Source organism: Tachysurus fulvidraco, chromosome 6 (assembly GCF_022655615.1).
Source record: "Tachysurus fulvidraco isolate hzauxx_2018 chromosome 6, HZAU_PFXX_2.0, whole genome shotgun sequence".
Taxonomy (NCBI): domain Eukaryota; kingdom Metazoa; phylum Chordata; class Actinopteri; order Siluriformes; family Bagridae; genus Tachysurus; species Tachysurus fulvidraco.
Window position 1 is genome coordinate 13,320,231 of NC_062523.1, and position 16,501 is coordinate 13,336,731.

Below are 16,501 nucleotides of genomic sequence, written 5' to 3' on the forward strand. Positions count from 1 at the left end.
TTAACAGAAGTAATTTAACTTCTACTGAAAGGTCAAAATGCAGCTGCATTGTTATACTGTGAATAAAACCTGACTAGCTATACAGTATTCCTGTGTACTCCCAGTTCATATAGAAAAGCACATTGTTACGTACTATTTGTGACCATGATAGAAGATTCTCATATTGCGCCGTCATAGCTGAGGTCAATAGGCTGCTTTGAAAACGAGCACTTTTGGATTGTTTTATTAGTCTGGAGTTAAAAGCAGGAATCTCATTACTTAGAACCACTGATGGTACTGTCAATATTGATTTGTCTGTCTCAGTTTTCTTAAAATGCACAGGCTAAGAATGACTGCAGCACATTTAAAAGGTTCTGGTTGCTGTTAATGTTAGTACTGTGTAACCTGTTTATTTGCTTTAACAATAACAGCTAAAATAGGCCTATTTAGCTTGGGTCTGGTACACAATAAAGAGCATAAGAGCAACTTATAACAATGATGTTGACTAATCATTGTATGCATGATCATAAAAAAAGAACAGCTAAAAATGGGAAATGAGAACTGAGAGAGAAAAAAACATAAATTACTTTTGTTAGAGTATTTGGACACAATATTAGTGATCATGCAAGCTTTTCTAGATTGTGGATGAAACAATAACATAATAATATTAATAAAAACAACAACAATAATAATAACAATAATCATTATTATTGTTATTATTATTATTATTATTATTATTATTATTATTATTATTATTATTATTATTATTATTATGGACAAATACAGAATTGCAGTGAATTTGCTATGTATCGCTGTGATAGTTTCACTGAGTGCAGTTTTAACAAATAGCTATAATTTTAAATGCATTTAGTTTGGCTATCCTCTGACAGGCTTTGACATTTCTGTCATTTCTCTGCTGATTTAAGTTTAGTTATTTTCTCTAGACACTGTGATCACAAGTAATGGCTCTGTCTCATATTTAAGTAAAAGCTTGGACTAAATATGCAGCCAGTTTGCCTGTCAGCATATCCACAGTGCCTCATTTTAACTTGTTTGATGTTTCATTTTTATATATAAGTAATAGGAAAGCTAAACATTCTGCCAGTGCAATCCAGCCAAAACTCCATGGAGCTCTGTTTCTCAGTGGTTTTTCACACACAGTGTGTCTTAGTGGACAGCCATGTTAGGTTCTTTGTGGTTGGAGTTTTTTGATAGTATCAAGTGCAGTATTTAACCATATCTGCCAAGTGTTACTAAGAATGGCTGTGGATTCACTGCAACCATGATAAAGATAAACATATATATATATATAAATTTATATATAAGCTCTATTGTACTGTATACAAAGTGGACAATGAGAGAGAGAGAGAGAGAGAGAGAGAGAGAGAGAGAGAGAGAGAGAGAGAGAGAGAGAGAGAGAGAGAGAATGTGGACTAAATATTAATATTAATTATTATAATTTAAGTTCTTTATTCTATTCCCAAGAGCTATACGTGTTAATGCTATCAATTTGTGATCACTATTGTTAGTCAGTGAGCATTTCTCCTCATAAAGCAGACCTTTTGTCTCACCTGCTGAACACTGCTGGTTCATCATATTGAGTCATTTGAAGAAAACTGTGGTGTAGGAACAGAGACTGTACAAATCCAAACCTATAGTCTAAAAGTAGCTTTAATTCAGTCATTCAGGATACAAATTAAAAGGCTCCTGACAAAGGAACCTTAGAATCACTTAAAATATCACTTAAATCCAAGTGATAACACTGTTGTCATCATAAGCTAATCTTTCTAATTTGTATAATTCTAAGATCTGTAAGCTAGTTAAGTCCTGGGACCTGAAAGATGATTCGCGTTTGCACAGATCCCATCCAGAAGTAAAGAGCTAGAAGAGCTTTAAAACATGGTTACTTGCAAAAGTCAAAAAGGAGATAATTGCATTTAATGATTTCAATCCAGCTGCACTGCAGCAGCATTATAGACATGTTTGCAGCCAGGACCTGGTTACAAACTAAATTACTTATGTCTGTTTCGCTATAGTATGTTGTTGTCCAGCAACTTACTCAAAGCCTGTCATTTGCTGTGTAAGGAAATAAAAAATTCCAAGAAAGCTCTTGTTTAAAAAAGATTGTTGTACAGCTCCATTTGTTCCATTTTTGACTGTTTGTCACAATTTAGCCACAGCAAACTCTAACAGGTTTTCCTAGACTGCCACACATTTAAAGTGAGTTAACATGATTATCAAAAGTGTTCCTATTCCTTTTGAAGAAGGATAGCAAAGCCTGTGAGCCACATATGATGGGGCGTCTATGGACATCAAAGTGTAAACCAGCATCAGGCCAATCTGTTCTTAAATAATGAATGACACAGATAAGTGGAGAAGTTTTCTTTTGCACCTTGTTTTACAATAAGACTTAATAAGTCTTATTGTAATGGAATCATGCCTTGTTCAAAAAGGTTGCAAATTTATACATTTTAAACTCAAAACATTCTTGATGTAACTTCAAATTCAAACTTCTCAACCAATTAAATCTATGCACTTATTTGAGGAAACAATTCAAGTTTATGTATAACCTACTAGTAAATAGTAAAACATACAAATTAAAATAAATTTTGATTCAGAAAATAAATTTGTACATGGGCTTTATTTTTCCACCATCCTCTATTTATATATACATTGTTTTATATACAGTATAAGCTTTATTGTACTCAGGGGCAGTTCTAGAGGCGGGGCCACAGGGGCCCAGGCCCCTGCTGAAATCTGATTGGCCCCTGATTGGCCCCCGTTCCATCAATCGTCGATGAGAAGAGCAACCAGAGAATTTTTCACAAAGATCACAGATGCAATTACACCCCCAAACAATTGGTGGCACTCGAGCATTTGAAAAAGAAATTACTGCCAAAATGTATTTGCACTGTACTGAATAAATTATTTTGTGTGCTTGAATGTACCCTGTACTTGGCCCCTGAATGTAACATGTGGCCCCTTAATGGCCCCTGTTGCAGTGAAATCCTAGAACCGCCACTGATTGTACTGTATACAAAGTGGTCAATGAGACAGGAATTTGGACTAAATATTAATATAACCTTATTAAGCTGTGATCTGTGTTATTAACAGTGCTATAGAAAACTTTTTGTAAAATGAATCATCCAGTTTCATGTTATTCACATTATTCCGTATCCAGGGAAAAATGACATATTTGGAGAGATGATCCACTTGTATGCAAAACCAGGAAAGTCAAAGGCAGACGTGCGAGCTCTGAGCTACTGTGATTTGCACACTATCAACCGTGAAGACCTGCTGGAGGTGCTGGATATGTACCCAGAGTTCTCTGACCACTTCCTCACCAATCTGGAGCTCACCTTTAACCTAAGAGATGATAACACTAAGGTAAGCCTTTACTTGTACTGTAAAAGAGTGCATTTTCTGATATCAGGACCAAACACAATTTTGTAGAAGTATAATACTAACCGTAACAGTAATAGTTATTTTATGTATTTCTTTAGGTGTATTTTTGGAATGAGTCTTAAACACAAATTCTTGTCTCTACACAGGCCAGTTATGCACAAGGTAGTGACTCAGAAGGAGAAGACAATAAAGACAGAAGAAAGATTTCTTTCAATTGTGAGCAAACACAAGGTACAGTAATAATAATAATAATAATAATAATAATAATAATAATAATAATAATAATAATAATAATAATAATAATAATAATAATTCATGTAGCCTCTGGTTTATGTAATTTGTCAAGATTTATTTTGGCCCATGTTTGCAGTGCTGCATTTATGTCTGTTTGTCCCCATCTTTTTGTACTTTAATACATGAAGTGCTATAGTGCAACCATTTGAGCAGCAATAAATTATACTGATAATACAGATAACTTGCAGTATGCATGCACCTGTCAGCATACAGGTATAATAATGGGGTGAATATGGGCTCCTAATATTGTGTTACAGTTACAGTACATAGTTTCTCTCCAGTAAATGGATTTTACTTTTTTGAGGGAACTCAACGTGCTTTTTGAGGGAACTCAACACTGCATTAAGGCTGATACTATAGGACCACTTCTTTACAGAAGTTGTGTCTGAAGCACTGTGTGAAATCATACAGTTTATTTAGCTCAGGTAGGTCATGTGATGAAGAAGAGTGCATTATATAAGGGCATCAATGTCACATTACTCCAGCTTATTTCATTCATTCATTCATTCATTCATTCATTCATTCATTCATTCATTCATTCATTCATTTTCTACCGCTTATCCGAACTACATCGGGTCACGGGAGCCTGTGCCTATCTCAGGCGTCATCGGGCATCAAGGCAGAATACACCCTGGACAGAGTGCCAACCCATCGCAGGGCACACACACTCTCATTCACTCACACAATCACACACTATGGATATTTTTCCAGAGATGCCAATCAACCTACCATGCATGTCTTTGGACCGGGGGAGGAAACCGGAGTACCCGGAGGAAACCCCTGAGGCAAGGGGAGAACATGCAAACTCCACACACACAAGGCGGAGGCGGGAATCGAACCCCCAACCGTGGTGTGTGGCGAACGTGCTAACCACTAAGCCACCGTGCCCCCCCCAGCTTATTTCAATTCAATTAAAATAAATTCAATTGTATTGCGCAATTTAACAATGGATATTGTCTATAAGCAGCTTTACAGAACATAAGAAACATAATACAAACAATTTAATATTATACAGAGATTAATATAATGCAAAAAATTTAAGATTCATATTAAACTTATATTTAAATGCATTTGTATTTATCCCCAATGAACAAACCTAAGGTGACTGTGGTGACTGTGGCAAGAAAAAACTGCCTTAGATGGAAGAGGAAGAAAAGAAGTTATATATAGCAAACATGATGAGCAAACAGTTTAGAAAGTGTGTGCATCTGTGTCCTTGCTCTTTCCATGCGGCTTTTATTTTGTAGAGGAAAGAGCTCTTGAGAGAGCTGGCTGCATGCACTGCGAAACCTTTCCTTTCTGTAAGCTTCTGTAAGCTAGGCTCCAAGCATCTGTGGCTCGTGGATCTGGTCCCGCATCTGCAGAGGCAGTGTGCCAACTTAGATCATGGGTCTCGCAGGTTGAGTTAGCAGAGGCGCAACAAGAGATGGGTGATCCCCTTTCTTTTGTCCTCTCTCTTGACTCGGATTTCCCTGTTTCAGCTCAGGGGGCTCACTTTGCGATTTCTCCTGACTTGAACAATGAATTATTATTATTGTCTTTATCGGACTCTGAGGAGCTCCATGTGGGTGATGATGAGTGGTATGCTTATGAAATACTTCCTGAGATGAACAATTATTGGCTGTATTTCTAGCCAAGTGTCTGTGCCCAGGGAGTCCCATGGAGGTTGAGTAAGTGGAAGTTGAATGAGAGGAGGGTGAATATCTTTCTCTCATACTCTCAGCTGAATCTAATGCCTCTGGTCTGGCTCTGAGAGCTCACTTTGTGATTTCTCCTGACCTGGATGAGGAAATTATGTTGTCTGCATTGGACTCTGAGGAGCTCAATGTGAGCAATGAGTAGCAATCAGCAATCGAATTGTGACCACATGTGCGATGTTCAAAGAGCTCCGTGTTGTTGCTTAGCTTAGATAGGCACCACTTCCTAACTTCACACCGCCTTCCACCTCCATGCAGGTGTCCCCTATTTTTCCCAGACCTCCACAATGAGGTATAAAGGTTGTGGATTAATGTATTTTTATCTGTATTTTTGTTCACCTTGATCACTACTAACTATTTAGCCATTAGATGGTTATGCTTATGTGTCGATGCCTAGGGTGGAAGAAACATTATCTCTCCTCTTCATTGGCTGCAAGGAGAAAGTCTGCACTCCTATTGAAGCCCTGTCGGGCCACATTGGCCCTTTTAGGGGAAGCCTTCATAGCCTCAGGTCAAGCCAGTGCAACGGTGACCACAATGGTGGTTTTGCAGGTGTAACAGGTTGACCTGCTTAAGGAGCTCATCTGCAGTGTGGAGCTCACCAATGAGGTCTGCCACATTTTTAGCCTTCCGTGCCACAAAGCAGACGCCCACATCATCGGCCATTCCACGGCTGCATTGGTTGCTATGGAGAAGCAGATAAAAGGAAGACAGTGATAAAAGAGGAGGACAAAACCTTTCTGTTAGACACCCTGATTTCTCCTAGGGGCCTGAGCTTCCCTCTCCACAGTGATGAGCCTGGGAAATCAACCGATTGCCACTGTCCCCAGCCTGGGCTGCTGAGACAGGAAAAGAAAGCTAGCATTAAACCCATATCAGGTTCCATAACCTGGACCTGGTCCCCACTCCTGGCTGCTGGTTCCTACAGGGCTATTTGTGCTTGTTCCCTTTCACAACCTCTGGGAAAAACATCTCCCGGCATGTAGCAGCCTTGGTATTGGTGTTCCCATAGCGTCAGCCATGACACAGCATTGAGTTTCCTCAAAAGGCAACTACACCAAATTTAAATTCAATTTTATTTGTATAGCACTTTTAACAATGGGCATTGTCTCAAAGCAGCTTTACAGAATATAAAGTTTCATATAATGATAAATATAATACAAAAATTCAAGATTAATACACCAGTTTATGTATGTTACCTGGGGTAGGAACGAGACACTGCATTGCTTGACACACTCCAGACATCCACTTGCGCTTCCCTCAGACAAGTAGAAGCTGGAGTAATGTGACGTAGATGACCTTTTATGGTTTTGCTGGCACACTCCTCTTCGTCACATGACCTACCTGAGGCAATAATTCTGCATGATTTCACATGGATCTTTAGACATAACGTCTGCAAAGAAGTGTTCCTATAGTATCAGCAATGACGCAACGTTGAGTTCCCTTCTCAGGGAACTGGGTTACATATCCTGGTGTAGCTTTCTCAGAAGAAGTTCCCAAAAAAGAGATCACATTACATCAACTTTCAAGGAACAATGGCCAATAATCTGTTAAGAAGGCTTTGTTTTAATAAATTTCCCACTGTAAATTGTTTACACCGTGTTTCTAGTGTAAACTGTATATTTGTTTATTATCTATAATGTAGTAATGTTAAGTGTAATATTGTATTCACTGATTTGAGAAAGTGTTTTGGATCAACTTAGATGGATCAAAATGTACTAGATGGATTTTAATGTAAGGTAAATTAAGTTTAAGGTCATCTATAAGACATTTGCTTGTTACTGTGTGTGTGTTAAGTGGTATTATTGTCTTCTCTGGAGGCTCCCAGTGAGTCTGGGACTCTTTGCTGCATCACAAGGTGTTCCTTTAACCAGTGTTGATGACATCCCACAGGGGGTAGCATCAAGGACATTGAAAATGAGAACAAGAAGGAGCGCCGCGAGTCACGACTCAGCTCGAAAAGAGGCTCTGATGACTACATGGCTTCCAGGGAGGAGCAGCAAAGAAATCCAGCAGCTGAAATAATGGAATATCCATGCATAGACAGTTACACACCAACCTCTGATTGCAGCCCGTTTAGAGGCAAAATACAAAGAGAGGCATATTACTATGGTAAGACATCACTCTCTTTAAGCCCAGTGAATCCATGTTAAAACTTGTCTTTGTTGTGTTTCTGATGCTGGACAGTTTGTGCATTTACTGTATCACTCTCCTCCACTCCTTCAACTTAAAAAAGTGCCCTCAGCAATCTGTTCATCTGCTTTTACTAAAACTTAGCAATGTACTCTATTTTAGTGCCTTACTGAAGCCCACAACAACACCAACATACATTACATTTCATGTAGAGGAACACCCATGTTAAAATTACTGGTTATAATTCTAGTTATCATATTATAGCAGCTATAAATAGTCATTTCCTCACTAGTAATTTCCTCACTGTCCTCTTTTTACTGGCCAGGTCTGGAACTTTACTGACTATTACTCCTAAAACTCTTTCCATAAATGATGTGTAAACATCTAACACAAAGATTCACCTTAGAAACTATTATTTCATATTATTGTTGTTATGCAACACATTTAACCTGTTTATTATAAGATTATTAGCCTTAGATTATGTGAAGTATGCATAATCCTTGCAAGTTGCTGTGAATTAACTGTTACTATAGGAATGATATTGTATTAGAAGTAGCTCAATATATTGATATCATTTATAATATAAACTAATAATATAACAAATCTAATTTGTGTTATTGCTGCAACTAATCTCAAAGCAGCTGAAAATGATTAAAATGATAAATGATAAAAGCTGATTTCATAATTAATTGTCAATGCTATGGTATAAACTGAAACTAATGTCATTAATCATCATTGTTCTACTTAGACCGAGTGACTCTAATACAAAAACATGAGTTTAAAATAAATAGACTATTGACAAAATGACACTTTATAACCACTGCCTTAAAAAACAATCTTTTAGTTTGATTGATGCTCCAATATAAAATGAAACGCCTTTTCATTTGCCCCCAGATATTCCACATTTCTAAAACAATTGATGGGAAAAGATATTTAAACATTTACACAAAGTAACCAGGTCAGACACTTAATCATGCTAAAGAAATAAAATAAGAAAAAAGAAATTGAGGAAGCAGTTCAGGCCTCATTGGAGCATGTCTTTCAGGAGATTATGTCACTGCACAACTCTTTTTATAGGCTTTAAGAAAATCCACTAGCTTACCATTCCCATCGTGTTTTCCTCAGCATGCATGTACTGTAATTCCTACCTCGTTCTCCCAGAGCCAAGCAAATTTAATTCCACATAACCATCAAGGAGTCACTTCTCTCCGATTTAACTAATGGAGAGTGGATTGCTATTTGAATGTGACCTATCGTAGCTTTTTGAGCTAATAATCTTTTAATAGGAATAGTCTACCACGAATGCAGAAACACAGGACAAAGACCAAAGTATGTGTCATACATTGCACATACCAGATACACCAACAGATATGGTCAATACAACATAAACTCACACTTTATTCGGGGTGTACTGTTTTCTCTGTAAACTTTACATAGCATATCTTCCAGATGTTGTGTGAAAATGCAAACCTAAGATCAAAGCACATTTCTTGTGCAAACCATTTCAGACTTTACAATATTTATAGCCATATGCTGTGTCCTATGAGATTTATTCTCACATCTCAAATGCGATGCATTTTTATTAGACTTATACATTTTTTAAATACATCTTCCTGGAGACACTTATCCTTCAGATCAAGATGCCTGAATTCCTCTAAAACTATAATAGCTCTGCATGCATTTTTTATTTCTGCACTTTTGCATGATTTCACAGTCTGTAGTAATGTTTGCAAGTGCTTCTGGCTGTAGGCATAAGAGGAATTTTTAACTGGTGGAGACTGATTAAATGGCATCATTAGCCTCTTTTTTTGGACCTAGTGTCTGATCTAAGATCAGCATGAATGAGGGCTTGGGGTTCTACTGGCGTCTAAACACACATGTGGAAGCAGAAGATAACCTTTTGTCTGTAGTGTCTCTGTTAGTCTGACATTCAGAGATAGGAGTGTCTAAGCAGCACAAAAGCAGTAAATAATAATAGCATAATGGTGCTCTGTTGGTCACCCTAGTGATTTTGATAGCATCTGTAAATAAAAAATAGAATTAAAAGTCTTCTGAAACCACAAAGAATATAATTCTTTGTGTGTCTACGTGTGTTTGTGCATGCACATTCAGAAAGGCCGAGTGCTGACTGGGACAGCGTGAGGCTGAGGGAGGCTTTGGAAGACTCACAAGCTCAGACTCATACGCTGGGAAGGGAGGAAGATGAGGAGCTAGAGTGCGATCTCACATATGGAGAAGTGCAACAGAGACTGGACCACTTGCAGGATCACCTGAACAGGTTTCGCCCAATCACACACAGACACAATATACGCATAATATTTATGTTGCTATCGTTGTTGCTTTTGTTGAAACTATATTTTTTATTATTATTATTATATTTAATAATACCATATACCAGACTTTTAAAGTATAAATTACATTTTAAAATCAAATATGCTCCCTCAGAGACCTGTCTGATGACCCACAGTGTGTACATTACCAATGCCCTAATATGCAATGCCGTGTATGCTAATCTAAAAGCATTTACACACACACACCTTCAATATTACACAAATGTATCTTAACACTGAAAGGGACCATTAGTTAGGGTTAATACTCACTCACATACAAGATAGCAATGGCAAGAAAAGCAGATGTAGCTCAATGATCAATGCACACACACTTGTGCAAGCACATGTATTCGCACGCACACACAATACACACATTGAAGTATATGCAAATATACACACTGGCAGACAGAAGACTAACAGCAGGTGGTATTTTTAGCTGAATTGTTGGCTGAGGGGAAAAGAGACATCACGGTGCAGAAATCCCCCACCAGCTGAGTCTCATATCTCTGATCTCCTTTAGAGGACCAAACCACCCTGATATCTCTCTCTCTCTCTCTCTCTCTCTCTCTCTCTCTCTCTCTTCTCTCTCTTGTTTGCATCAATTTTGCTGCTGGGTAAATGTGGCGGATCCTATTCCACAGATACTGTCAAGAAATGTACACACTTTTGCATTAAATATTTTTATTATAATTGATGTGTAAGGCACTAATTCAGTATTCAGTAGCAAACAGGGAAGTGTAAATCTGTCATTGTTAAAATGCTTTCTTAAGGCTCTTTTTTAAGCCTCAGAGGTAATAGGATTAATGTTATTTTCTAACCAGCAAATATCCCATAAACTCTAAATGCCATGACAAGGACAGGGACAGGAAAGGACAGGACAGGACAAATAGTATTTTGTGATTTTTCCTGGAAATACAAACAGATTAATTTTCTGTGATTCTGGCCAATTATATTTCAGAACAATGTGAATATCTGAATGATTGAAGAACAGGCTCCCTCTAGAGTTCTCTTTCTACAGCACAAATACACAGCTTTACTAACAACACATTGCTTTCTTTTATGCATTTCCAACATTATAATTATAAACATTTTAGGATAAACGAATATTCATTTAAATTATTTTTTAAACCTTTCAGTCTATACACTTTTGGTTGGACTTAAAGAGGAAGCATGATAAATACATATGTTTAGCTCAGGGTTCAGAGCCACACTTTTACAGTTCCTGTGTGTTTTTCCAGGCTGGAGTCTCAGATGACTTCAGACATCAAGGCTATCCTGTGTTTACTGCAAAGAAGCTCCTCTGCAGGCCCTCCTGCATACAGTGCAGTGACTGCCAGCCTGGAGAAACAGGCCATCACCACACAGTCGGTCAACACCAGCCAAACCCTTTCACCTGCCTCACAGGTAGAACTTAACTTACATATTCTTCACACTACACACTTGCTGACCAGAATTAACACAGGGCTTTAATTATGTATTAAATTATGCTAGAGAATGTCATGTAAGAAATCTGTTATAAGAAGTCATTTTTTAGGGTTTTGTTTTTGGTTTATGGCTAAATGCAGATTAAACCTTTCTGATAATCATGCACAATGTGTGGAAGTGGCTGTTTTGGTATACATGTTAAACAGCAGAAAAGAGTGAAATCTTTGAAGAGCAAGCCTGTTTCATGTCACATATGTTGCTATTTATTTCTTCAGCCTGTTGATCCAAAGTATCACAGAATATTATAAATGTTTGTATTTTATATATTTAATCACGCGCAATATTATATTGTAATTGTTGATTTGGCCTGGCTCCCTGATTAAAACACTTCTTCCACTGCAGAAATCACAACTTCTATAATATGTATATCAACAGCACCTTTACTGCCCCAAACTTGATTATTATTACTTTATTTCTATTATGCCACAGCAATTTGCCAACACTTTTTGCGAAAACACAATTTTATATTACTTATAGAATGACTGGTCATATATATACCAGGAGCAAACATAGACTGTCTGAAGGCCAGGGGTGAAAAGACTAAAGGGCATAAATGGCATTTCCTCATACTCATTGTCGCACCTACTGTAGGTGGCACTTCATCTTCTAACATGTTAGAAAGCTTAAAGAGCTTAACTTGAGAGCCACATTTAAGCATTTTATCATGTTTCCTCTCACATACATTAGGAGAACCCTATAGGGCACTGCATCACATATGCTTCACTGGAAGGGTACTCTAGAGGGCACTTTCCTGTAGGTAGGGCCACCTACATAGCATTTCATCACATATTCCTATTTGAAGGGCAGACATTAAGGCACCTGTTCATGTTTTTAAAGTGCAGGATCCTGCCGCTGGACCACATAGGGGCTTGTTATGGCAGCAAATAAAGAGCCTTTATTCCTGTTGATGATAAAACCAACAATGCAGCTTGTCATGTCACAAGTGCATAGCCATTTGTCATGAAGGCTCTCTTGTATCTGACATCTTGGCTACAGCTTTACCTGATTGTAGCTCGGACACAGAAAACATCCCTCAGCACCTGATCGAGAAGCTGAGCCTGCTGGGACTGAACACTTCTCTCTGCAACTGGATCCTGGACTTCCTAACTGGAAGTCAGGAACAGTATCTCCAGCACCACCACACTGAGCCCTGAGGCCCCTCAGGGCTGTGTGCTCAGTCCACTGTCCGCTCAGTCCACTGATGGTGATTTAAGACTGTGTAGCAATGCACAGATTAAATCACATCAAGTTTGCAGATGACACGACCGAGGTGGGTCTCATCAACAAGAACGATGAGTCAGCATACAGAGAGGAGGTGCAACATATAACTGGTGTAGAGCCAACATCTTGTCTTTGAATGTTGATAAAACTTAAAAGATGATTGTTGACTTCAGAAGAGCACAGAGTGACCACTATCCGCTGAATATTGATGGATCCTCTGTAGAGATTTTCAAGAGCCCAAGATTCCTTGGCGTTTATCTATCAGAGAATTTCACCTGGTTACTCAACACCAGCTCCATCACCAAGAAAGCTGAGGAAAGCCTTTGTCCCTCCCCCATCCTGACTACGTTTTACAAGAGGGACCATTAAGAGCATCCTGAGCAGCTGCATCAATGTCTGGTTTGGGAATTGCACCATCCCGGATAGCAAGACCCTGCAGCGTATAGTGGGGAAAGCTGAGAAGACATTGGAGTATCTCTTCCCTCTGTCAAGAATATTTACACCACACACCCCTTATACACTATTCACCCTCCTGCCATCTGGGAAAAGGTACCGTAGTAATCGGGCCCTCACAACCAAACTATACAACAATTTCTTCCCTCAAACCATCAGGCTTCTCAACACCCAGAACTGAATATTTACCGAACGAATACACACACACACACACACACACACACACACACACACACACACACACACACACACACACACACACACAAACACACACACACACACACACACTTGCTCATTCAATCAGTTGCTGTTTTGCAAATTGTTAAAATTATTCTTTTGCACATCACATTTCAATACCACACCCAATTGCTGCCTTAGCAGAAGTGTAGACAGTATATTTTTTACAAGAATCCTGTATTTATGACCATATACTTTTGCACAATGTTTTGCACAACATACAGAATGCACACTGGTCAGTGCTATCATGTATTTTTTGTCCTGTAGTGTTTTGTTTTGTCTGTCTGCACTGTCTTTCATCTTGCAATGTTTGCACTAGGTTGCACACGGTGCACTTTATGTTATAACTTACTTTCAGTCCTTAGCGCTATGCTGTTCTGTGAATATCTGTTTTGTTTTACGTAGCTCTGTGTTGTTTTATGTAGCTGGATATTGTTTTATGTAGCTCCATGGTCGTGGAGGAACGTTGTTCCATTTCTCTATGTACTGCGTCAGCTAGATATGGCTTTTTGATTCTTGACTTGACTTGACTTGAACATGACTATATTAATAATTATACCTGTTCACTCTCACTCTCTTATTAGTAAATCTAATTGCATACTATATATATCAGACTAGGCTCATACATGTACATATCTCTCTCTCTCTCTCTCTCTCTCTCTCTCTCTCTCTCTCTCTCTCTCTCCCCCCTTCCCCCCCAACTTTCTCTCTCTCTTTCTCTCTGAGCAGGACCAGGAGACAAGTCATCCCCAGAACCCTAATGATAATGGTCTCTCCAAGCATCATTCCAAATCACTTCTTCCAATCCACCTCTCCTCACCGTCCCAGACATCCAACACCAGTACAACAGCTGCAGAGCTCCACAGGCCTCTGTCTGACCCTGGACTGCCAAGATGTAGCACCGAATCACTTCCATGACTATAAGACTTCAATTCCATATACCTTAGCACGCTGAATTGCCACCTTTAAGAACATTATGCTTGTATATGCAAGGAGAAAAATATTCCTGAAGGTCATTTCCATGGAACTGAAACTGTATTTCATTTATTTTGAACAGTCTGTTTGATTTGAGAGTGAATCCCTAAACTCTGACCTCTTTTGTAGCTTTTGCTCCATGCTAGACTGCTGGATGTGAATAAGTAACCTCACTCAAGGACTCAGGGTCTGATTCATGGCAACATTAGACAATGAATTGTGATGGTGAACTCTCATCTCTATGGTGGATTATTTGCCCCTTTATAAAATTTCTGCTGTACTCTATCATAAAATCCAAATTCATGAAACACTTGGTTAGGTTGCAAATCTAGGACTGTCACTAGTACTATGGTATTCCATGATAATGTTTGAATTTTGGTTGATGAACAGCACTTCCACAGGTGGTACAGCCATGTAGCCTTTTTCTGCCTCAGTTTACAGTTACTCATCTTTGTTGTTATCTAATTGTAAAAATTCAGGAGATGAGACTTGTATTTGACAGCATCAACATTTTCTCTCACACACGGTGATTGTAATCACCTCATTCATGTACTTACAGCACATAACCTGTTTTAAAGGTTAAGTAGCATGTAGTAGCAAGTCTGTCCATAGAAAAGTGCATGTTTGAAAGCGTTACCTGTTGCATGCTTGCAACATACTGGAAAGCAATTGTAGTGTGACTCTGGCATGTATCTGAAATGTTTTTAGTCTTTAGTTTAAAAGGTCATATTGCTTTGCACATGAACCAGAATACTGGAGGCCTAGAACTATTTTGATGACCAAAGCTTTGGTACCACACATGTAGCTCTGAATAAATAAATAAATAAATAAATAAATAAATAAATAAATAAATAAATAAATAAATATTCATGTATAAATTTAGCAACTACTGTAAAACAGCTATGGCTGAGACTGGGTATTTTTAAGGTACACTGGAAAAGTTTGTTTTGTTTCCAAACCATCACAGACTTTTAGTTGGTTTTACAAATTCTGCTCAAAATAGTAACTGGAATATGTTACCTTTTATATTACTAGCTTCCATTGCAAATTATTGCAGCAATAAGCATTTAAGCCTGCATATTTATGTATTTATTTCATCCATTTGTAAAGGATTGATATGCTGAAAATGACTTTTTTTAGGTCTTAACAACACCTCGTTTACTGGAAGTAGAGCATGTTTCACAGTATACAGTACTGTATATTACTATTACTAAACGTAGCCTACAATTAAACACTGCATAGGGATTTTACTAAAATCCATGTGAACACTTTCATTTCTCAGAAAGTGACAAAAATCTCTCCTGTGATCGTTCCTATCACATGTAAGATGCCGCATCAATCTCAGATGCAGCAGTGACAAGATTTATTCATATCTTGAGTGTAGAAAGGAACCAGCTAAAGGTTTTATTTCTGAAATTATATCTATTTCATAACATACCACATGTCCACACAAGCATTTAAGAAATAGTATGCTGTAACTTGCTGGATCAAGTGCTTTCTGAAAACATGTAACACTCACTCCTAAAAATACACAACATTAAACCTGAAATGTAGCCTACTGATAAAGAGAGTGGGCGAGCTGACAGAAAATCATTGTGAACTTGCATATTTAAAAAAATATATATTGCAAACTTTTGCACATATTCTCCAAACTTGTACAAGACAGTCACTTTTTACCTGAGTGTGTCACGTTATTTAATTTTATTATTTTTTATGCATTTTTAAAGTTTGCCACCATATATTTTATACACTGTAACCCTATACAGGTTATTTGAATGTGTCAGTTATTTGATGAATTAATATAAATAAAACTATTTAGTGTATATAGCACACTTGCTTTAGGAGATTACTTTTGATGAATTGTACACAATAATACACAAATAAAAGAGAATGCTAAATAGACGTTTTGAATTCCCTGTTGGTGTTGACGTGTTAATAAATACCACCGAAACTGTTCCACCACACACACTAACATGTCTGTGTCATCGTTGTATCCAGAATGATAGTGATATGATCCAATCAATAGCACATGGCCAGTGGTGTTTCTATAGAGCAGCTTATAAATTGTAAATGTTGAGACATGATCTAAATGGAAGTAATGAAATATAAATGAAAAAATATATAAAGTGATCCTACCAGTAATACTTGAAATAAAGCTTGTTATATTTTTTATTTAATTATAAACAACACTATAGGTTACAATTAAGAAAAAAATAAGTTAAAAATGATTTGTGGGACGGTGTTTATATTTATGTATATATAGTTTTTTTATATGCATAACTATCTACATGT

At 37.7% G+C, this 16,501-nt stretch overlaps 1 protein-coding gene across 2 annotated transcripts in view; it reads left to right on the forward strand.

Annotated features, from left to right (window-relative positions):
• The window catches only part of LOC113654133 (potassium voltage-gated channel subfamily H member 7), a 64,155-nt gene extending 48,004 nt beyond the window's left edge, over positions 1-16,151 (forward strand). For both annotated transcript variants that reach the window (XM_027164086.2, XM_027164087.2), the window contains 6 exons: positions 3,161-3,366; positions 3,531-3,615; positions 7,269-7,487; positions 9,621-9,786; positions 11,077-11,242; positions 13,964-16,151. In XM_027164086.2, coding sequence (XP_027019887.1) covers positions 3,161-3,366; positions 3,531-3,615; positions 7,269-7,487; positions 9,621-9,786; positions 11,077-11,242; positions 13,964-14,152 — 1,031 coding nt within the window. In that variant the 3' untranslated portion in view covers positions 14,153-16,151. The remainder of the gene's footprint in view (positions 1-3,160; positions 3,367-3,530; positions 3,616-7,268; positions 7,488-9,620; positions 9,787-11,076; positions 11,243-13,963) is intronic.
• The last annotated feature ends 350 nt before the right edge of the window (positions 16,152-16,501 follow it).